Source organism: Umbelopsis ramanniana, assembly GCF_025399195.1.
Source record: "Umbelopsis ramanniana AG unplaced genomic scaffold K450scaffold_26, whole genome shotgun sequence".
Taxonomy (NCBI): domain Eukaryota; kingdom Fungi; phylum Mucoromycota; class Umbelopsidomycetes; order Umbelopsidales; family Umbelopsidaceae; genus Umbelopsis; species Umbelopsis ramanniana.
This window is the reverse complement of record NW_026252112.1, coordinates 1-21,142: the sequence shown is the minus strand read 5'-3', so window position 1 is coordinate 21,142 and position 21,142 is coordinate 1. Positions and strand designations below refer to the sequence as shown.

At 42.9% G+C, this 21,142-nt stretch overlaps 7 protein-coding genes across 7 annotated transcripts; 4 read left to right on the top strand and 3 right to left on the bottom strand.

Annotated features, from left to right (window-relative positions):
• Window positions 1–333: 333 nt before the first annotated feature.
• K450DRAFT_240120 (uncharacterized protein) lies at window positions 334–1,608 on the top strand. The gene is made up of 4 exons (XM_051588880.1): window positions 334–441; window positions 509–602; window positions 667–889; window positions 948–1,608. Exons 1-4 carry the CDS (start codon window positions 355–357, stop codon window positions 1,546–1,548), a joined length of 1,005 nt encoding a protein of 334 aa, XP_051444748.1. The 5' UTR covers window positions 334–354; the 3' UTR covers window positions 1,549–1,608.
• A 1,510-nt stretch (window positions 1,609–3,118) lies between these two features.
• On the top strand, window positions 3,119–6,947 carry K450DRAFT_240112 (uncharacterized protein; the record flags this gene model as incomplete). The annotated part of the gene is made up of 6 exons (XM_051588879.1): window positions 3,119–3,815; window positions 3,901–4,090; window positions 4,157–4,489; window positions 4,560–4,753; window positions 4,820–5,134; window positions 5,205–6,947. 6 exons carry the CDS (start codon window positions 3,122–3,124, stop codon window positions 6,788–6,790), a joined length of 3,312 nt encoding a protein of 1,103 aa, XP_051444747.1. The 3' UTR covers window positions 6,791–6,947.
• Window positions 6,948–7,027: 80 nt separating this feature from the next.
• K450DRAFT_240107 (uncharacterized protein) lies at window positions 7,028–9,220 on the bottom strand. The gene is made up of 5 exons (XM_051588878.1): window positions 9,110–9,220; window positions 8,931–9,045; window positions 8,344–8,856; window positions 7,935–8,279; window positions 7,028–7,718 (listed from the first exon to the last, which is right to left on the bottom strand). The coding sequence occupies exons 1-5, from the start codon at window positions 9,206–9,208 to the stop codon at window positions 7,138–7,140; spliced, it is 1,653 nt and encodes a 550-aa protein (XP_051444746.1). The 5' UTR covers window positions 9,209–9,220; the 3' UTR covers window positions 7,028–7,137.
• A 97-nt stretch (window positions 9,221–9,317) lies between these two features.
• Window positions 9,318–13,724, top strand: K450DRAFT_240103 (uncharacterized protein). Its single transcript, XM_051588877.1, has 18 exons — window positions 9,318–9,603; window positions 9,682–9,807; window positions 9,867–9,978; window positions 10,058–10,179; window positions 10,243–10,292; window positions 10,359–10,478; window positions 10,542–10,622; window positions 10,691–10,829; window positions 10,892–10,932; window positions 11,008–11,124; window positions 11,187–11,290; window positions 11,353–11,472; window positions 11,540–11,563; window positions 11,632–11,668; window positions 11,755–12,290; window positions 12,368–12,874; window positions 12,933–13,054; window positions 13,134–13,724. The coding sequence occupies exons 1-18, from the start codon at window positions 9,329–9,331 to the stop codon at window positions 13,660–13,662; spliced, it is 3,162 nt and encodes a 1,053-aa protein (XP_051444745.1). The 5' UTR covers window positions 9,318–9,328; the 3' UTR covers window positions 13,663–13,724.
• Window positions 13,703–14,920, bottom strand: K450DRAFT_240100 (uncharacterized protein). The gene has a single exon (XM_051588876.1). It carries the CDS (start codon window positions 14,863–14,865, stop codon window positions 13,786–13,788), a length of 1,080 nt encoding a protein of 359 aa, XP_051444744.1. The 5' UTR covers window positions 14,866–14,920; the 3' UTR covers window positions 13,703–13,785.
• Window positions 14,921–15,027: 107 nt separating this feature from the next.
• On the top strand, window positions 15,028–19,841 carry K450DRAFT_240091 (uncharacterized protein). Its single transcript, XM_051588875.1, has 19 exons — window positions 15,028–15,215; window positions 15,296–15,537; window positions 15,610–15,740; window positions 15,813–16,058; window positions 16,123–16,204; window positions 16,278–16,491; window positions 16,563–16,698; window positions 16,754–16,919; window positions 16,986–17,046; window positions 17,108–17,883; window positions 17,954–18,013; window positions 18,081–18,123; window positions 18,202–18,541; window positions 18,607–18,709; window positions 18,787–18,886; window positions 18,958–19,164; window positions 19,238–19,393; window positions 19,456–19,612; window positions 19,688–19,841. The coding sequence occupies exons 1-19, from the start codon at window positions 15,041–15,043 to the stop codon at window positions 19,752–19,754; spliced, it is 3,462 nt and encodes a 1,153-aa protein (XP_051444743.1). The 5' UTR covers window positions 15,028–15,040; the 3' UTR covers window positions 19,755–19,841.
• Window positions 19,842–19,927: 86 nt separating this feature from the next.
• Window positions 19,928–20,131, bottom strand: K450DRAFT_174429 (uncharacterized protein; the record flags this gene model as incomplete). The annotated part of the gene is made up of 1 exon (XM_051584196.1): window positions 19,928–20,131. The coding sequence occupies one exon, from the start codon at window positions 20,129–20,131 to the stop codon at window positions 19,928–19,930; it is 204 nt and encodes a 67-aa protein (XP_051444742.1).
• Window positions 20,132–21,142: the final 1,011 nt, after the last annotated feature.

Here is a 21,142-nt window from a genome sequence, read left to right as displayed (position 1 = left end):
AACCTGCAAAAAAAAACATCCCGTTGATCCTACTAATTTCAAACATTTAATCATTAAACACGAAGCTGCTACCGGCGATTTACGCTATAGCAACTCTTGCGCCGGCGTCCATAAAAGCTCCATATGGAAATCTGCCAGTAGCCAATGAAAAATCTTCGGTGGAATAAATAACCAGCTTTCAAGCCGTTTCCTGTTCCATTTTAGGTTGCCGGCTCTAACATAAGGTTTGGTGTCTATATGACGTGGACTACAACCACCTTTCTTGTGCTCCGAACGCCAATTTCGATATTTAAAGGAGTTTGATCAACCTTTACTTTCATTTTTGTTGTTGCGACAAATTATACAAGAACAAATATGACGCTACCACAGGCAAGCCCACTACGCGAAATTGGAAAGACTGGTGTCAAGATATCTGCTATCGGATATGGTGGTATGAGCTTGGTAGGTACTTAACATAGTTGATGCCACATCTTTTCATAGTCATTAGTTAAACAGCATATTTAACTAGGCTCCTGGTATTTACGGCGAAACGGACGATGATTCCAGTGTTGATTTGCTTAAAAAAGCTCTCGATATAGGCTGCAACTTCTGGGATACAGCAGGTAATAACGGCTATTTAGAGGTTAGAATCAGGAACAGAACTGGCGCTAATAACATTTTATGCAGATGTTTATGGTCAGGGTCACAGTGAAAAAGTCATTTCTCGAGTCCTCAAAGATAGAAGAAAGGATGTATTCTTAGCTACCAAGTTTGGTAATGATTATAGCAGCGGAACATTCAGAGTCAATGGTAATCCAGAATATTTAAGAAGATGCTGCGATGCATCACTTGAACGCTTGCAAACCGATTATATCGATCTTTTTTACAGTCACCGCATCGATCCGGATACGTAAGAATATTTGTAGAATGTCAATTGGTATAAAGATAAACTGACAATCGCTTCTTAGGCCAATCGAAGTTACTGTCAGAGCTATGGCGGAATTGGTCAAGGAAGGCAAAGTCAAATACCTTGGCCTGTCAGAGTGCTCAGCTACCACTCTCCGTCGTGCTCACAAGGTTCATCCTATCACTGCCGTCCAGGTGGAGTACAGCCCTTGGACACTTGACCATGAACAGAACGATTTAATCAAAACTGCCCGAGAACTGGGTGTTTCCATTGTCGCCTATTCACCACTGGGCCGCGGTTTCTTGTCTGGCAATATTAAATCGTTAAACGATTTGGATAAAGATGATCGACGCCGAATCATGCCACGTTTTCAAGGTGAGAATTTTGCCAAAAATCTCAAACTAGCGGACAAGATTAAGGAGATCGCTCATAAGAAAGGAGTTACGGCAAGTCAACTCACGCTCGCATGGGTGCTTGGTCAAGGAGATGATATTTTCGTCATTCCTGGTACTCGCAAGGAAAAATATCTACTGGAGAACATGAGTGCTGGCGCCGTTGTATTATCGAAAGAAGAACTGGCTGAGGTGCGAGCTATCGCTGAGTCATTCGATGTTTCAGGCGAGCGCTATCATCCAGAAATGATGAAGCATCTTGGAAATTGAAAGCGTTAGCTGCTGATTGACATCTAAACAATATAAATACATGAATTTTTGTCAGGTCAATTGGCGTAGTTTGTCGTGTTGATGCTATGTCAACCATGTGCAAGGTGCATTCATTCGGGGCGGAATCACAAATAATGATGTGATGTTTAAATATACAGCAGAGTGTTGTAAGCGGGCAGAGTACCTTTGTTGATACGATCCGCTGAGATTAAGCTCTTGTTGGACAGATTTGTTCTCTTACGAGAACACCTCTCTCATTTTTCATATTCTCATTTTTCTTTTTCGTAGTCGGTGATGTCTGACAATGAGGTGTAGAGGACTTAACTACGATAGAGGAAAAGACAGATGAGTTGGGAAAAGGTTTTTAGAGCTTCTATATACGCTGTGCTAAAAGGGAGCTTGTAAGCTTTTGGTGAAGCACTGATCTGTTTGAAATTTTTTCTTCTCCCTTTCTCTCTGATATTCTTACTTTTCCTTACCTATTACAATTCAAATTCAACCTCAAGCCAGTCATCCATGCACGCCAATACAAGTCTCTCTGGATGGTTTATCGCAATGTATGTAAACACTAGGTTCTCAACACTGTCCTGCACCGACCACTGAACAGCGCCTGTTTCTCACCTATTCTTATAATATACTCAATCTTTTATGCTTCCATCGTTACTACAGGTCTTAGCAAGACCTCACACAGTACGTAGATGGAGGGATTTCAAGAAAAAATAGAGTGTTTTTTTGGTGGGTTATATGCTATGTAAAGTGTTTTTATGACAAAAACAAGCCATCTCATAACTTGGTGACAAAATGAAAAAAGGGAATATCATTGTGGAGCTGCTCGAGATTCGCTCCTGTCAAGGTAGAGCGAATTATAAGCATTTTATTGCTGAATAGACTTCTATAATCTCAACTGTAATATTTCAGTTTTAAAATTATGAGTTAATGAAAGATAGAGGTTTTTGAATACACAAGTTTAGCCAAGAGTACTTCTTTTTTACATACATCTTCAGAAGTAAAAGAATAAAATGTTTATCAGAATTGATAGCAGATATGATAAATAAATTGTTGGCTAAAACCGTCCAGACTCTATTCATTTCAAATATGAGGATTACAAGCAATGCGCTAGAGGTCTGCCTTTTGAGCATCATGGCATCCATAGTAGTGCTGCAAAGTAAAAAGGCCAAAAAATTGTGTACGAAGGAATGAGAAATGATGCCGGCTTGTGTCAAGCAGATTTCTCACTTTTGTGTGGTCAAGTTAACTACAGAGAGTCATAACTTGTGGAAACTTTGTTCTCAGCGCTTGGTGATCTACCGGCAGGCTATATGCCATTTTTCCAACTTGTGCTCAAGGTTACATTTTCCCATACATTGTTATGTTGTGCTGATCATTTATAAGGTGATTCAGTGCTGTGAAGCAATTTGCTACGGATCATCCGCTAAAAGAGGCAAGTTTCTTTCAGACAGGAAAATGGGCTGCGGCATCCAACTTACCGCAGTCGATTCGGCCGAGACTGCTTTTTTCGGATGCCTTTAAAGTGCTCGGCTGACCCTTATGCACTTTCCTTACTAACAGGTGTATGAGCGAGAATCACGACCATGAACGTAAGCCAGCCGCTGTTGAACCAACAGCTGCCGTTCAGGCAAACAAGACCAAACCAAGAAGACGGCACAGACCACGCCAAAAGCCTCAAGACGGAATTATAAATGGCGAAGGATCACAGCCAACAAAACCTGATCAGTCCGGTACATCTGTTGACGATCAGGCATCATCCAGTGCGCCTTCGAAAAAACCAAGTCGAAGAAGAAGAAAGGGAGGAAATAAAAAGACCGAGGACAATGCCAAAACCAATGGCGTTGATTCCAAGCCAGAGGAAGCGTCCGAGGCTGCTCCAGCCATCGTAGACCACCTTACTCCCCGCACACCCAAAAGTCGCTTCAACAAGAATCGCGCACAAGCTCAGCTTACGAGCGAAAAAGCAGATGTTCCTGTAGTTAATAACTTACCCAGCAGCAGCAACCCGGCTGCGGTTTCCAAGAAGCGAAATAACACGCGCCGATCTCGTAATCAAAACAGTCGTATCAGTCAACTTAAGGAGGACGAAATCAAGGATTTGTTGACTTCGCTAACGCACGGATTGACGACATCAACATATGATTGTATGATCTGCTGGGATATTGTTCGGCCTGGGCATCAAACCTGGAGTTGCGATTGCTGTTGGGCAGTATTTCATTTGGGGTGCGTTCAAACCTGGGCCACTAAATCCTTACATGGTATGTGTTGCTTTTTCTTGGGCTCTGTGTAAGCATTATGTTATTGTTGAGGGCGCCATTTTAACCATACATATAATAATAATAGAGGCAACAAGTAATCTACCTGTCAAGAACTGGAGATGCCCAGGTTGTCAGTACACTAGGACGGTGATACCCAAAGATTATGTATGCTTCTGTGGAAAGACTCTGAATCCAGAATACAACAAGTATAGCACGCCTCACAGTTGTGGACAGCTTTGTGGCAGTAAAAGAGATTGCCCTCATGAATGTGTGCTGTAAGTCCAGCTTAACCTGGATGCAATAACCTATGTGCTTCTTATCTAATGCTCACTCCTATACAGTCCATGTCACCCTGGACCTTGTCCACCTTGTAGTGCGATGTCACCGGCGACGTCTTGTTTCTGTGGAAGCGAAACTTACCAAACACGGTGCGTTGACACCGACTACTCTTCGTTGGGCCGCTCTTGTGGACGGATTTGCGGAGAGCTTTTGGGATGCGGCAAACATTCTTGCAAAAGCGAGTGTCACGCCGGTCTATGTCCTCCTTGTGATGTAGAAGAAGTCCAAACGTGTTACTGTGGTAAACACGAAAGGACAGCGAAATGTGGAAGTGGCAACCCAGTTGAAAGTAATGGCCAGCTTGGGTACTACAGCTGCAAGAGAACATGTAATCAGTGAGTACATTTGAAAGCATAGCTATCATCTGGTTAATGTATGACTGTGCTGACAATTACTCTTTAATAGTCCTTTCGCATGCCAAAAACATACTTGCTCCAAAGTCTGTCATCCTTTGGAGACCACACCACCAACCTGTCCCTTCGACCCTTCAGTGGTAACAACCTGTCCTTGTGGTTCATCAACTCTCGAAGAAGGCTCGCGTACGTCATGTACCGATCCCATTCCGATCTGCAAGAAGGTTTGCTTCAAGCCGTTATCATGTGGTCACAACTGTCGACAGGTGTGCCACCTGGGTGATTGCCCGCCTTGTCGCCAAACTGTGAAAGTGTCTTGCCGATGTGGATCGTCCAAGTTTGAAAATATTTGTCACACGGTTGTGGAGGCCGCGGGCGGCGAAGTACCACATTGCGACCGTATTTGTGGTTCGTTGAAAACTTGCGGAAGACATCACTGTACAAACAAGTGCTGTCCTGACGCTAACTACACAAAGAGCAGTGGGAAGAAGAAAGCTCCTATTACCAAAGGTGAAAGCAGCAGCGCTGGTGTGCATGAATGCGACTTGATGTGCGATCGGAAATTGAAGTGTGGTCAACATACATGCAAACTTCCATGCCATAAAGGTCGTTGTCCGCCTTGCATGGGTAAGTGACTTTGCAAGAAATTGCAACAGCTGTCCGTAAATAATTGTCTAACCATGAATGTGTTTTGCAGAGGCGGAATGGACTGAGGTTAGCTGCCACTGCGGAAGAACAAAACTGGATCCTCCTGTTCGTTGTGGTACTACATTACCACCTTGTCCGGCTCCATGTGTTCGACCCAGTGCTTGTGGACATGTCCGTCTATTGAATCATAACTGTCACCAAGATAGTGAACCTTGTCCACCATGCTCGGTACTGATAGAGCGAAGGTGCATGTGCGGAAAGTCTCTTTTGAAGAATATTCCTTGTTTTAGAGAAGCTCCAAGCTGCGGTACGGTTTGCGCATCCCCACTACCCTGTGGACACTTATGCCGTCGCGTCTGTCACAAGGACCCTTGCTTAGCTGATGGAGATCACTGTAAGCAACAATGTGGAAAAATCAAGAAGTGCGGCCACGCGTGTGAGGAGAAATGCCATGCTCCAAACAAGTGTCCAGAAGAGAAAAAATGTTCTGCCAAGGTCATCGCGACGTGTGAATGTGGGCTTCAAAAGCTCGAAGTTGCATGCAATGCTACAGCCGCTTCCAGTGGCTCTAAACGAGTATTAGCATGCAACGATTACTGCGCTCGCAACGACCGAAACCGTAGACTAGCCGCAGCACTTGAAATCAATCGGTCTGCAAATCCCGAAGAGTCAGAAACAGTCGACTACCCCGAAGACACGCGAAATTTCTATATAAGCAACCCAACTTGGTGTCGCGGAATAGTGACACAACTGGATGAATTTGTACAGGACGACAAGAAGCGTAACCTAAACTTCAAACCCATGAAGCCTCCTCAACGCAAGTTTGTTCATGAAATGTGTGAAGTTTATGGTCTCAAGTCAGAAGGCATAGACCCTGAGCCATATCGTAGCGTGATCGTTTCTAAGGCGCAAGGCGATGGTCGCATACCGAAAAACCCAATATCCATAGCTGCCTATCAGAAACGCAAACCTGCCGGGTCACTAGCCAGTGTTACCAACACTATTCCACCCATTGCCATTGAGCAACTTCGCAAGCCATTCAAGCCTGCTATTAATGCGATATACCTTGCAGAGCTTGGGTTCGGACTAGTGAAAGAAGACCTCGATAAGCACCTGGAACATGCTTTTGGCTCCATTAAATTCGTATCAAAGTGGTTGGACACTGATGCTGTTGCCATGCCCTACACTGGTAGCATGTCTTTGGAAGAAGTAGAGACTTTCCTGCTACAAATGCGTAAAGAACTTCGCACAACCCTGATACAACAAGGCGTGGCTGCTCATGTGGATTGCTGTTGGGTCAACCGACATGGCGAAATAGTCTGGCCTGGCGGTAAAAGTCCTTACGAAAAGGCTAAAGATGCTATCGCTGCTAAGGAAAGCGACCACAAACTTACTCCGGTTCAAGTTGAAAATACGTATGGCGCCCTACAAGAGTCGTCTGAAATCGTCACAGAAACTGAAGACGAAGATGGATGGACAACAGTTAAGCGTAACGTTCGACCCACTGGCAGCTTGTGGAATGATGTAAGCGATATTGCCGGTATGTACGTTTCGCCTGCTGTACTGCAGAGCCCATCTTCTGCTGCTACGAGCGCAGATGAGCCAGTTGAAAATTGGGAAACCTTAGAGGAATAGATACTGTAAAAATACATTTGCTCGTTTTTTGCTTTGTTTTTCATTTTCCCTCCTTATTTTTTGGATTCATTTTACTTTTTATTTTCGCTTTGTATTATATAAAGTTGTTGAAGAGAAACCAGAATGTTTGAACATCGGTCCATAGTTCACCGAAATGAAATAACACGGTCAACGGAAAACGGACGCACGCCAACATAAATGCTGGATGGATCTATCTTGGGAGCAAGTAGCGCAGCACAGCGCACAGGGTAAAGCACCCGCTACGACTCTAAACAAGTTCCCGTTATGTTGAGAAAGAGAAAAAAAAAACAAAGCCTTTTATTATTGAAATTTCATTGCCATCACAGTCACATCACGTGGAAATCAGATTTGCCTCCAGTCTTAGCTTTGACCTTGATACCAGTGATTTCCATGCCATGGCCAGCTGCTTTGCACATATCATATACTGTTAATAAAGCAACGTTGACTGCAGTCAGAGCTTCCATTTCCACTCCAGTGTTTCCTCGGCATTCAACAAGAGACGTACAATCGACGCTTTGCTTTTCGGTGTTTAGTCTCAGTTGAACTTGAATATTGGACAGTAAAAGTGGGTGACAGAGCGGTATCAACATGCTGGTCTGCTTAGCTGCTTGTATACCGGCAATTTGAGCCACTGTCAAAACGTCGCCTTTTTTCATGACAGTGGTTTCGCTGAGTAAATTGAATGTTGTTTCCGGTAGCAAGATGCTACCTTCAGCCTGTGCAGTTCGATGAGTCACATCCTTGCTGGTGACTGATACCATTTTGGCTTTGCCGGTGTTGGCGTCAGTGTGAGTGAGTTTTGGAGTTTTATCAGTAGAATAAAACCTTGCTTGATCTTTCAAAAATGTAGACTTTCCGGGTACAAGAGATAAAAAGCCGGGTGGCCGTCTATAGCGATGATATTGTACTAGATACAGCAGCGATGATAACATTTGTAGCATAACATGAAAAAGAGGGAAACGATACAGTAAATGAGTTATAATGGTAATATATTGCAGATGTGGTAAACAAAGGGCGGTAGCTGTACAGATCAATTTTTATGGCATTGGCGCAGCTCCAGCTGGCCATTATCCTCCAATAAGGATCATTGGGCGGTTCTTTTGAGCTGCAAGTTCAAACATACCTGCATGTTGTTTCTTCTTTTTCTTGACAGCCATGCCAATGATATCGCACAAGTCCTCGTCGCTGACGGATTGTCGCATATAATCTCGTAATGACACTTCAGCCGCTCCAAATAAACACACTTTGAGATTACCATCGGTGGTGATGCGTAAGCGGTTGCATGTACCACAGAAGTGGTCGGACATGGAGGTAATAAATCCAACCTTTCCAGCATACCCAGGTACTCGAAACGCTTTGGTGGTATCGTTTGGGTCATCCGAGACCTTTTGAAGTCTTCCATATCTTCCCTCTATATCTCTTATCAAATCCTTGTATGGCACCAGCTTATCCGCGTTCCATCGATTGCCTAACAATAGATTAATATCATGGAATGGTGTTGGCCTGCTTAATAAGCGGGTGAAATGACTCACCATCGAAAGGCATATATTCGATAAACCTGACAGTAATAGGAAGATTCTTGGTTAAGGCAACGAAGTTGGACACTTCACGGTCATTTGTTCCTCGAATAACGACGCAGTTGATCTTGACAGACGGCATACCAAGCTCCAGAGCTTGGTGTACAGATTCCAACACCCGCTCATATCCCTTCCGCCGAGTGATAATCTCAAACATGTCTTTGTCCAAGGTGTCCAGACTGACATTGAGTGAATCCATTCCCGCATCGACAAGGCTAGGAAGTTTTCTTTTTAACGCAATTCCATTTGAAGTCATTCCTAGATGCTGAAGTCCATGATTTTTTAGTTCGCCTATGCCTTGGACCAGTTGTATGATATCGGGCCGAACGGTTGGTTCGCCGCCAGTCAAGCGAATCTTAGTAATGCCTTGAGATACGAACAAACGGGCAAGTCTCAATATTTCCTCAGTTGTAAGAAGTTCATCGCTTGATGATAATTGAATACCCTCAGCGGGCATACAGTATGTACCTTAAACAAGGTGGGTGGGGTGAGATCTCCTGGATCTGCACATCAGGCTGCAACATCGAAATTGAAAAACTTACATCGTAGATTGCATTTCTCTGTTATGGATATGCGAAGATAGGTATGCTGACGATCAAAGGTATCTGTTAGAAAGTTTGAGAATGGCCGTTCCGTGTCAATGGCTTCAATCTTATGCTGGACTGCGGATTAGTTATTCTGATAACAGAGACTCGATACTGGCGGTTTCACAACTTCTTACTTTGGCCGTGAGCGGTATTGCAGCAGTTGCTACAGAGCTATTGAATCGTACTCCTTTCAACGCATTTGTTACGATTGCTTGTCTTGTGAATTTAAGCATGGCAGAGTGCCAACGTTGGCTGTAACGTCCTGACGGCCTAGAAAGGTAAAATTCGCCGTCACATTAATTGTCAAAAGCGAAGGTTCAGACGGCTTGTCGACGTTTCTTAGCCTTTCAACCATGCCGGAATCTGCAGACGAAGAACGTTCTCTTATGGGAGACCCGAAACAGACATACGGAATTCACTCGTCTGCTGCATCGCGCAAGTCCGCAAAGCGCTCATGGAGACAAGTACCGTCGGGCTACTCATCTCGGGCAGGCTCGGACAGCGAGGACTACGAGCCTTATGGAAATTCATCTCGTCACAAGAGACCGCCGTTATCAGCATTATCAAGCTTTATCAATTCAAGACACTTGGACACGCCCAATCTAGTGCTTCCAGCTCTAGACCCAAGGTAAGACAAGCTCTTACGAGATGTAAAAATTGCCTCATATGCAGCAATAACACCTCATCATGTGGTCCGTTCATTTAGAGCCGAGGAAGTAAAGGCATCGATGAACATAAAGCGATCTTTAGAACAAATGCTTCTTCGGAAATCTCATCAAGTTAACCTCAGCACAGTCCGCTCTAAATATCGCTTTAGTCGCAAGAAAGCAAGGTAATGAATTTTTTGTCTCAACTCCGACTGGCGCCAATCATGCTGACATAGGCCGGTAGAGATGGAAAACTGGACACACGAAGCTTGTACGATCGTGCTAGGATATTTTTCAACGATTACGCTCGACCACTCAAGAGGGTACTTTTTGCGAAGAATGCTATAGTCCTTTTTGTAAGTTTTGGGGGGGGGGGACAAGGAGTTTCTATTTTAACCTGCATCTACTCATCCCATATTGGCTTGTTGTCTAAAGGTATACCTTGATTTATTGGTGGACATCATGTTTTGTACGGCTTATCTAGTGGAACTGAAACAAGAGAAGGATGTTGGTATACCACCACCGTGGTTGTACAAATATAGAGCATGGGATCTATGGTATGCGAGTATGCTGTATGAACTTTAGCAGCAAAGGGTGTCATTAACTCATTTTTTACTCAGGATCTTTTGTCAATTCTTGAGTTTTTGGGATATTGGAAGTTTTTTAATGCGTAAGCTATCGAACATCTGTTATATGAAATGGTGATATGTCATTAAGTTTAATATGCTTTTTTTAGGTGTACTCTTAGCCGGTGATAGATGGCACGTGGTATTCAGCGCAAGATCTGTGATCGAAGTGTCAACTACGCTTCCGTTTGTTATATCAATGTTCATAGAGAATGGTCAATATCTTTACAGTAAGTAGACAGATTATGGGAAAGTTACTGAAGTGAGGAAACTAAGTTGTTCTCTATGCGAAGTACCCTATTTTTTGAGAAGTTGGGTCCTTATTCTACGCATCAAAAGTGCGATGAATATAAGGATGAATCTTCAAATGACAGGTTAGTTGGACAGTATCAATTATAGAAGCTCTCCATGAATCTGATGTACTCAGCGAACATTCCCTCAGACAAACCATTTAATCCTGTCAAGGGCAAATTGATTCAATTGGTTTGCACTCTACTTGTCTTGATTTTCAATGGCGTATCGGCTTTCCGGTACGTTGAGGTAACATTTGGTAACCAAGACCTGTCGCTTGTGGACACTTTGTAAGTGGTTGGATTATGAGTGTATTTCATCTTGATGCTCAAATAGGGTAACCAATGATCAGATACTTTGTCATGGTGGTTATGTCAACGGTCGGTTTCGGAGGTATGTATAGAGAGCCCCATTTCATTTATCCTAGAAATGTTCAAGGGTTTTGGCTAATTTAAATGCCAAATGAAGATATTACCCCACAAACGGAGGCTGGTCGAATAGTCATTGTGCTGTTGATTCTTTGCTCTGTCGCAGTTCTTCCTAGTTTGATCACCGGTGTTGTGGACACCATCTATAAACAACAAGGTAATGGACATTTCTGTTCTGGAAGCGGGAGTAATAGTTTGCCTTATTAATCATTTGAAAAGCTGGTGGTGGACACTTTGTTCCTGGTGGTTATCCATTTATTCTTCTGGTTGGTACTTTTACTGCTGAGCAAGCAGCAGATATCCTGGATGGCTTCTTTGGCATGGTAATGAAACACAACTAGTGAAATAGATTCGCTTGCATGAACCACTAATCTCTTGAAACCAGGGTGATACTCATATAAACGTTGTTTTCCTTGATACTCGACCTCCAACGGACGAGCTCAAAGCCATGGAGAGAAATTCTATGTGGGGACATCGAGCACGTTTCCTCTGTGGTTCTGCAATGGTGGGTTTAAGGCAGTCAGAATACCGATGGAAAACGTATCACTAACAGCGTTCTAAAAAAACCCCAGAGCGAAAAAGACCTTAGGCGGGCTGTATGTATGATTTAAAGCGGACATGCCGATTTCACCTCGCACTCATCTCTATTGCTTCATGTTCACAGCAAGCAAGATATGCAAAGGCTATCTTTACTGTTTCAGGTAATTGCCCCATTTAATGAATTCAGCAATAATGATGCCCTTCAATCTAAGTTATAAGTTATAAATTTTACATTTTATCGGTAAAGATCGAAAAGCTCTTGATCCTCTCAAGGAAGACGAACGAAATACAACGCGATTGTGGTCATTGTACTGTTATACCGCTGATCACAACATACCAATATATTCATGTAATCTGTCGCCATCGACGGGTCTCTATCAAAAAGTTGCAACCGAAGTAATTTGCGTTCGGGAATTCAAACACTATCTTCTTGCTCTTAACGTGCGTTGCAGGGGAGCGTCCACTCTGATCACCAACCTCCTTCACCAGAGGCAACCATTCAACGAATACGATGAACCATGGCAAGCACAGTTTGACGACGGAGCCAGTAATGAGATTTATACTGCAGCTCCAGCTGACGCTATTGTCGGTCTTCCATTTACAAGGGCTACTTGGTTACTGTTCAAAGAATGCCAAGTTATTCTTTTTGCTATTAAAACCCTTGATATCATAACAGGGTCATACGAGGTCATTTTAAATCCTGGAAAGCATGTCATCCGAGAAAATGATTTATGCGTATACATTGCGGAAAGTATCAAAGAAGTTCGAGATGTCAACCAGCTGGTAAGTCAATTTGTCAACTAAAATTGCCTGGTGATGATGACCTGATTTGCGATAATAATTGTTTTTCTTCGATGTAGTCTGCTGAATTTGTCAACGAAACTATCAAAGGTTTAGAGCATGCAATGCCGAATGGTCCTACTTTAGGACCCCCACTCGTATCGTCAACGCCATCAACGCCTTCAACTTCCACTGAGTCCGTGAAAAAGCAAGCTTTTAGAGTGGGAAAGCTGACCTCAAGAAAACACTCATTGTTAACCTGCAAACGCCTATCGTCTATTGCATTTGAAACGGACGCTCAATCGGGATCGTCAGCGATGCGTGATTCCCAGACTCTATCGTGCTACATGCTGGAAACTCCTTCACGATTTGAAGATATGCTTATCAGTAATGCAGAAAACATGCGATCTCACATTGTGGTTTGTTTGCATAGAGAAGTTCCTAACCTATTCCGCTTCATTCAAAACTTGCGTGCACCCAATATTCCAAGAAATGAACTTCAGGATATTGTTTTGCTATGTCAAAGCCGACCTCGCTCAAGGGTCTATGAATTGATCAATATCTTTCCACGTGTATATTTTATGATCGTAAGTGCCATTTTTTCGCTTACCAGCTGCATAATTGTATATCTAACCAGTATGTTAGGGAAACTGTCGACACCCAGACGACCTGCTTAGGGCCGGAGTAAAGTGGGCACGCCAAGTAGTGATTATGAGTGAAAACGAAATACCCGAACAACACGAGGCCAATCCAGACAGTGCAGCGATGTAAGCATACCATTTATTGCCACATTCAATTGTTCAGTGTTTAAATAACCATGCGTATCTAATGTCATAATATATCTAGTATGACAAGCCATGTCGTTGACCTTTTACTCCAGCCTCGACAACCATCCTCCTACAATATCGTTAATCTCATTGAGAAATCCAACATTCGCTATATGCATTTGCTACAAGAGCGTGACCTAAGCTTCGATGTGGTTGATTCCTCGGCATTCGCTGCAGGCGACGTGGTAGTGGAAAACCTTTTGAGCCATGTTCTGCTAAGCCAAGTATATTATCAACCAGACATTGTTGCTATCATCAAAACCTTGTGCGGCATGGGAGAATGGTCCTCAGAAAACAGTCAATTTGCACCTTATCTAGCCAGCATACAGATTCCCGATGAGTATGTGAACAAGTCCTTTGCTGAACTGTTTGAATCTCTACTGCTCAGACAAGGTGTAATACCAATTGGTATCCTTCGCGCTCCCGATATCAATTTTGGCAACGATTTGCCATTCGTATATACCAATCCCGTCCCATCTCTCATCTTGAAAGAGACAGACAGCATCTATATCTTAACTGCCGGTAAGCAGCCACCAGCCGTGCTGTAAAATAATAGAAAAACAGGTGTTTATTTGTCAACGTTTACTGGTATTTACAATTGGTATTCTCTATCCGTACTACATTATTCTACATATAAATATCTATTTAAAGAAACGCGCGATGGTATATAGCTATCCTCCTTCGCTGTCGCCAGTTTCTGGTTCATCAACTTGATAAAATGCTGACATGCCGTTCATAAGATGATTGGCGACATGGCAATGAAATAACCATTGACCAGGGTTATCAGGTACCATATCTAGAACTTCGAATGACGACGAAGGCAAGTCTACCACATCCACTCGGTGTCCTCCTTTAAGTAGTGTGCCGCCATGCCAGTGGGCTGTATGGTGATCTTTTTCGTTGAGACCGAAGGCTATCACGTACCACCGCACTTTTGATCCCAGTGGTAAATGTATGCCAGGGTTATTATTGAACACAAACCCATTGACATGGTACATTTTGTTGGATTCTATGAAATCGTTGTTCTTTAGGAGTTCTTTCAGTCGCTGGTCTGGTATATTGGCAGCTTTTGCTGACTCGGAAATGTACTGAGAGATGTTTTCGTCTGTAATCATCATGATGGTGAAAATTTCTCGGTCAATCGATTCTGGTCGGGAAAGATAATCATCCATAAGCATGCCCTTTTTATAGACAACCAAAGGTCCTATGAGGCCAGTCTGAAGGTCGTGCTGAGGGTCTACCAAAGACTGGTACGTCCATAGAGTAGATGAGAAGTTGCCTATAGCCTCACCGCTTACTGTAGGTACATCCCAGACGTAAATATATCGATCGCCTGGTTGGACAGGATCAGAGGTTTTGATGTCGCTTTTGCCTTTTGAAGGATATGGGTGCAAATTAAAAGGCTTGCTTGCATTGTTGTAAAAGTTTATCCGAATTTGATCTCCCATTTCGCCTCGAATTATAGGCCCGAGAAAGCCGAACGAGGGGTCCGAGGTGATGACATTGGAAAAAGTGTCATCTGTGTACCTTTTGTATACAGCTTTTCTGTATGTTGAACCTATTCTATCTTTCGTCCGAACAGTGAAGTTTGCAGCTATTGTGTCAGCTAATGGTTTGTCGTTGTACTTGTCGAAATGAGCTGGAGCGTAGTCCCAATCGACTTCCACCGCTGCAATATAGTATTGTCGTACTATACCTTCAACCCTACTAAAAATTAGAAGGAAGAAAAGAGCATAGTAATAAGCTGGCATCTATGGTCCTAGCTATACTTTGTGCGATGGTGAGGGTGATGGTATAAAAGACAAGGGTGTATCGAGCTCACCTTTCTCCTCTTACCAGGAAGCAGTCTCGAAGCTCACACAAGCCACTCAATACAGTACCAAAAATCTCAAAGCTGGAGTTCAATTGTATCAAGCCAGCTTCACAATGAATCTAGAGAAGGATGTGTTTGCAGGGCTGGTCACCAGCATGGCCTTTTTAACCGACTCTATACTACTTGTCGGTCAAGGTCCTTGGTTGAAAGCTTTTGACGTACGCAATGGCGAACTTTTAGCGAAATCTCTTGTTTTGCCGGCAAACCGAATTCACCGTCTTGTCTTAGGTAAAAAATAAAAGTGATACTTTTGTTAATAAGTTCAACTATTTAGAGTAACTGACAGATATCATTGTTCAACCCAATAGAACCAAGAGGCGTAAATGATGAAGGAACGTATGCTCAGCGAAGAAAGATTCTGGCTTATGGAGCAAAAACTCTCGCTGTCTTGACAATTGAATACAACATCGGAAGCAGCTCACAATTAACAGATCAAAGTTCGCACCATGCTGAAGGAAACGATAATCAGAAAACAGAGGTTGTGATTAGGCAAGTTCAGCAGTATGGACCCTTCACGGATTGGATTCAGGATGTCCAATGGTTATATGAGGTAAGCATCGCTATGATTTGCAGATCACATTTAGCACGAAAAACAGCCAGCAATAATTAATGTCAAATCAAGGATGATGAAAGTGGTGTGGAGGCAACAAAAATTGCCATGGCCTTTGCGCACAACTTTGTTGAAGTTTACGACATAACTGCTGAAAGGCCCTCCAGAGTATTTCGAGTTCAATGCGAAGAACAATGCATCCTGTAAGTCTTGCTTACCCTGCTGGACAGATCTCAGACTCTTCTAATCAATTTATTAAACTTCTTATTCAAAAGGTATTCAGCACGGTTTTTCGGAAACACGCTATCAACTTTGTACCTTGGATCAGGAACGGTTTTCAATGAAGTCCACGTATGGAAGGTCTCTGACAAGAATGAGGAAGGGTTTGCTCCAGTACAACATCGATTAGTTGGTCATGACGGTGTTATATTTGGAATCAGGTTCAGTGATGATGGATCGTTACTTGTAAGCGTATCGGACGACCGTACAATTCGAGTGTGGGGTCTTAAAGACCAAAAGAGGTAAATGTGATTACATTGATTTAAAGTTCGCTTTATATCTTTATTAACAATCTTGTCATTGCAGAAAGTACCATGTCATTTTTGGTCATACTGCTAGAATTTGGGATTGTATTATGGTGGACCAATATCTTGTCAGCGTCTCTGAGGTAATATGCTGGCCAGATTGGTTACGAAGACAATTTGAATTCAAATGGCTCAAATGTATCCGTCTCTATTCAGGATACAACATGTAGAGTGTGGAATAATCCTTATCTACAGGAGGAAGATGAGCAATCTGATAGTGCAATGGACTGCCTTGCCTGCTGGGAAGGTCATGCTGGTAAAAACGTTTGGAGTTGTGCCGTAAGTCCAAACAAGAGACTTGTTGCCACAGGTGGACAGGACTCTGGTGTACGCTTATGGTCACTGAAAGCGATTCAAGAGAACCATATCGGTAAGTGTATATCTGCTTTTCTCCATAATCTATAAGCATGAATGCGTCGTCTTAACAGTAGACCTGAGTAGAATCTGAATCGGACTTGACTGCTATCGACCTACCGGAGCTGGAGAGCTATGCGCCTCAATTGGAAGATGCCAACGAATTCATGCGAAACTTCGTCATAGTCGATTACGATGTAATTGCCACCTTTACAAACCAAGGGTATGTTCACTTTCATCAAAATCATGAAGCCTCTGTTTATACTGACATAAAATAGCTTTCTCCTTCGGTATGACAATGATGATCAAAAATGGACGGCACTATATCAAGATGATGATTTCCAGAATTATGCTGTTATGGAAGCTTGTCGAGAAGGTCAATTCGTTGTATCCGGTGGTTTACAAGGGCACTTGTCTATTTGTCACGCCTACTCTGCTTTTACTGTAAGATAAATGGATCAATATTTAAGTATCGCTTGGAATCCTAATCTTATGATATCTTCAATATAGCCGCTCAAGCTGAAGGTACACAACTCCAAGGTTCTGAGTGTCTTTATATTTGAATCGAAAGGTACATGTCTTGGCTTTTGACTTTTACAATTTACTTGTTCTAAATCGTTTGTGTTTCTCAGACAAAGGTGTTTTCTACATTGTTAGTATCGGTATGGAGGACGAATTTTACCTGTTTCGATTCGATATGAGGATCATAGACGAGCCCAAAATTAGACTGGTACACCGACTACAACGTTCCGAAATCAAAACAACGATAATATGTGCAACCATTTCCGAAGACGACAGCCTTCTTTTGTGTGGATCACGAGAGTCAGCACTATTGATTTATCGAATCCCTGGCATCCATAAGGATGCTAGCGCAGAAGACCAGCCGACATTGTCCACACTTGCTCTTCAGTTAAGGAGAACGCATGGAAGACAAGCTGTGTCATCAGTACTCGTCCGTCCACTTCCGGAGACATCTTCGCATAGTCCTGGTTTAATCGTCTTGACTACTGGCAGAGACGGGTGCTTTATTGAATATCGTCTTTTGAACATCGCATCTTCAGCTACCGAAGATGGTCCAAATATGGATATTGACGCTGACAAAATGGATCTGGTGGATGATGACGATGACTCAGATGAGGGTCAAGAGAAGAAAGCACACGGAAAGTCTCTCCTTATAGAGAAAGTATACAAAAATCGCGTAACTAAAGGATGGGCAGAAGGAGCCATGTACATGGATGGAGAGCTCTATATCCTTGGTTTCTTCAGAAAGCGTTTCTTTGTTTTCAATGTCGCCAAAGGCTTTGAAATGCTTTCAGTCGCATGTGGTGGTGCTCACCGTGCTTGGCATTTCTTGAACGACGATCGCAAACTTGCCAAGTGCACGTTTGCTTTCTTCCGCAGAAACAAGGTAGGAACCAATTGAACTTCCAACCATTGACACTGAAGCCATTCTAACTTGCAATGAATCACATCGCTAGGTTAATACGTTGTTTAGAAAATGTATGCCTAGCACTGAAACCTTTGAAGCGAGTGTTCAGGTATGTGGATGCAGAATAGTCTTGATGGTGAAAATGAATTTTTGTAACCCCATTTCCATACTTTCAGAGCAATTTCCATGGCAAGGATGTTCGTGCTATAACCTTCCTCGGTAAGTTGAGAGATACGACGACTGTTTTTTGTCTTTGTAAATTCATGGCATAAACATAACACTATAATTGATGACTAGGTGCGGCAATTGGGTGCCAGGAGAAGTTCAAAAACATGCCCATGATTGTTGCAACAGGTGGAGAAGATACACTTTTGCGACTAAGTCAATATGTCCCTGGGGATTTGGAGGGTAGCCTCATTAGCCTGCGAACTGTTCGAAAGCACTCTTCCGTCATCAAGAGCATCGTCTACTCAATTGGAAAGGAGACTCTATTGTTCACCAGCGGTGCAAGTGAGGAGCTGAGATGTTGGAAATTAGACTCGCATCCACCACAGGGAACTTTGGCATCCGATTTTGATCCTTCGAAAGACCTTCTTGATATCTCATGCTTAGAATTGGCTGCTAGTCCCTTGGTCAGGTATGTTGCATAAAATAAGAGAGCGAGGAGATGTTGATGTATAGGTAATAATGCTTGGACTATAGTGACATCAAGGAAACTCGTATCATGGACACGTCTGTATTCTGTATCGACGCTCATCGAGGTTATCATATTTTGGCTGCCGCCTACTCTGATTCCACTACCAGGGTAAGAAAATTGTTTTTTTTTGCTGTTCCCATCCTTATAAATCTATTGAGTCGTTTTGTTTATCCCTCTTTACATAGCTCTGGCTCTTTGATGAGGTTGCCAAAAAGTTTTATCTCATTGCGGACGGTGTTTGGCATATGAAATGCTTACTGCAGATCCAGCATCTACTTGTTGAAGGTACGTTCTTTCCACATTTTCATATCGCTTACTCTGTAAAGAAAATCAACGTAACTAACTTGAATCAAAAGACAATGCTGGTGGCCAAGGAATTATAATCATTACCAGTGCAACGGACGGTAAATTGGCATTCTGGAATGCTACGTCTGTTGTCAACCAATTTATAGAATCCTACAAAGCGGGTGCAATCTTAGAACTTGTCAAGCTACCTGAGCCATTCTACTCATACCAAGCACATCTGTCAGGTGTGAACGCCATCGACATCAAGCAACAAGAAGGTAAACAATCTATAGCTGATACCAAATTCTGAAATATTAATGATAACATGAATTTTATACATAATCTTTCTAGATGGAAGCTTCTGGTTGGCTTCAGGTGGTGAAGACAATGCCTTTGCTCTCAATTGGCTTGACATTCGCTATGATAGTAGGGAGGACGTTCCTGCATCGGCAACAGCTAAAGCGGATATAGCCAAGATAGAAGGAGCACATGCCTCCTCCATTACAGGTACATAACTCTCGCCATAATACCACATTCAAATTGACCTAACTCAACTAATTCTTATTCAGGTGTACATATTGTTAACCGCCGTGTATTGACTGTATCAACTGATCAACGACTGAATGTATGGGATGTTGACACCACACAGGGTGTTAAACTCTCGTTGGGAGATGCCCATTACATAGACGTTCCAGACCCATCCGCTATGGATGTCACTGTCCACAAGTACGTATTGACCTTTCATACCATGTGCCACAATTCATTCAGGTACTAAACGTTCCTAATTTTTCTTCTCAACAGCGACACTATTGTGGTTGGAGTCACCGGTATTGGATTCCAATTGTTAAAATCTAAAAAGCTGATGTAGAGTATCGTCGCAATCTTGTACACTAGATATAGACTTGCAGTTGGACCGATGTAGGTTCAATAATAAACGTTTCATTATACAGAAAAAAAAATGCGTCTAGCGGTCTAGCGGTTTATCTTTACAAGTGTTGGCATATGCAACTAGTCGAGAGAGGGGAGAATAACATTGGGAATCTATCCTTGTCTTTGCTTGTGCTTCTTGTTCTTGCTGCAGACGACAAAAACTTTTCCACGTCGTTTAACAGTTGAGCATCCATCGCATATCTTCTTGACCGAGGCTCTGACCTTCATGGTGCGCATGAGTGTGAGTGAAGGAGAGACAAGTGCTGGCTGGATAGCTGATTGCAGAAGAGGGCGAGCTATGAAAGGGCTACCCATCGGCCGCGTCAAAGTTCTTGCCCATTGTTGAAGTAATGACATGGTGAAACAGGGTTGATTTCTCGTAAGGTTGATTTTTTTTGTTTTCCAACGAGAGCCTTTTTCCAAGCCAGCCAAAAAAATCTAGAAATCAAGTCCTACGGTGATGTCAGCTTCTCTTGTAAGAAAATCGGAATATGTTGATTTACTCAGTTAAACCATGGTAACCAAATCTCGTCCCCAAGCTGGTTGAATGTCCAGTAGCACTTAGAAATTATGGGGAAGACCTTGATGACCATCCATATTTTTGCCACTAAATCGTGTTTTCTCCACACCTACTGAATAAAAACAATCGTTCTTTTGCTTGCATACTATACCCCTCTCCACTGCGAATCTAACCTTTCAACGAATAATGTGTAGGACCCTCTGGGGACAGAATAAATCGAGATATGGCGCCTGAAGCCATTAGAAAAAGTCGGTGTAACAGAGTGCTAGAACGTACAGACCAAATTTAGCCAGAGCGTTGGGTATGCCACAGTCGAACTCGAGCTACAGGAGGTATTTGCAAGCTCTAAAGGATAAAAAATGAGCAAGGACATACTATTTTAATGGCCGCTAGTTTGCTTTAAACTTCAATAGCAGTATGTATGCGCTTATGCTGTTCATTACGGAGCGCATGACGCCGGCGTAGAGGTAATGGACTCTTCGGAAAATGTAATGAGCGATAAAGGGGTTTTCTTATCCCGTTCACTGTTTGGCAAAAAGACACCAGCTTAAACTGAACGTCAAGATAACCCCCCACAAGAGCAACCACTTCAAAATTAATGCACTCATTCCTATAGGCCCCGCCGTGGCATGAATCCAGTGGCCAGTAACACACATTGCTCTTTTAGGCGCCCCGAACTAGCATACTTCGTAAGGTCATCTAACATTCCGAGATAGTACGGCTATCTCAATTCTGAACACTATCGGCAAGTTCGATTTGGGAACATATTTGCAATGAGAGTATAGAACTGCTGAACTAGTTTGTTG

Coding starts and splice junctions, on each gene's coding strand:
- K450DRAFT_240103 (XM_051588877.1), top strand. CDS start 9,329: ATGCCGGAATCTGCAGACGAAGAACGTTCTCTTATGGGAGACCCGAAA. Junction 11,473..11,539: donor TCCTCTGTGGTTCTGCAATG/GTGGGTTTAAGG, acceptor AAAAAACCCCAG/AGCGAAAAAGACCTTAGGCG. Junction 11,669..11,754: donor GGCTATCTTTACTGTTTCAG/GTAATTGCCCCA, acceptor TTATCGGTAAAG/ATCGAAAAGCTCTTGATCCT.
- K450DRAFT_240091 (XM_051588875.1), top strand. CDS start 15,041: ATGAATCTAGAGAAGGATGTGTTTGCAGGGCTGGTCACCAGCATGGCC. Junction 16,205..16,277: donor ATCTTGTCAGCGTCTCTGAG/GTAATATGCTGG, acceptor GTCTCTATTCAG/GATACAACATGTAGAGTGTG. Junction 18,014..18,080: donor CCTTTGAAGCGAGTGTTCAG/GTATGTGGATGC, acceptor CCATACTTTCAG/AGCAATTTCCATGGCAAGGA.
- K450DRAFT_240100 (XM_051588876.1), bottom strand. CDS start 14,865: ATGCCAGCTTATTACTATGCTCTTTTCTTCCTTCTAATTTTTAGTAGG.
- K450DRAFT_240120 (XM_051588880.1), top strand. CDS start 355: ATGACGCTACCACAGGCAAGCCCACTACGCGAAATTGGAAAGACTGGT. Junction 442..508: donor GATATGGTGGTATGAGCTTG/GTAGGTACTTAA, acceptor ATATTTAACTAG/GCTCCTGGTATTTACGGCGA. Junction 603..666: donor CAACTTCTGGGATACAGCAG/GTAATAACGGCT, acceptor CATTTTATGCAG/ATGTTTATGGTCAGGGTCAC.
- K450DRAFT_240107 (XM_051588878.1), bottom strand. CDS start 9,208: ATGCTTAAATTCACAAGACAAGCAATCGTAACAAATGCGTTGAAAGGA. Junction 9,046..9,109: donor CAATACCGCTCACGGCCAAA/GTAAGAAGTTGT, acceptor TCCGCAGTCCAG/CATAAGATTGAAGCCATTGA. Junction 7,719..7,934: donor AAAGAAGAAACAACATGCAG/GTATGTTTGAAC, acceptor TGCTGTATCTAG/TACAATATCATCGCTATAGA.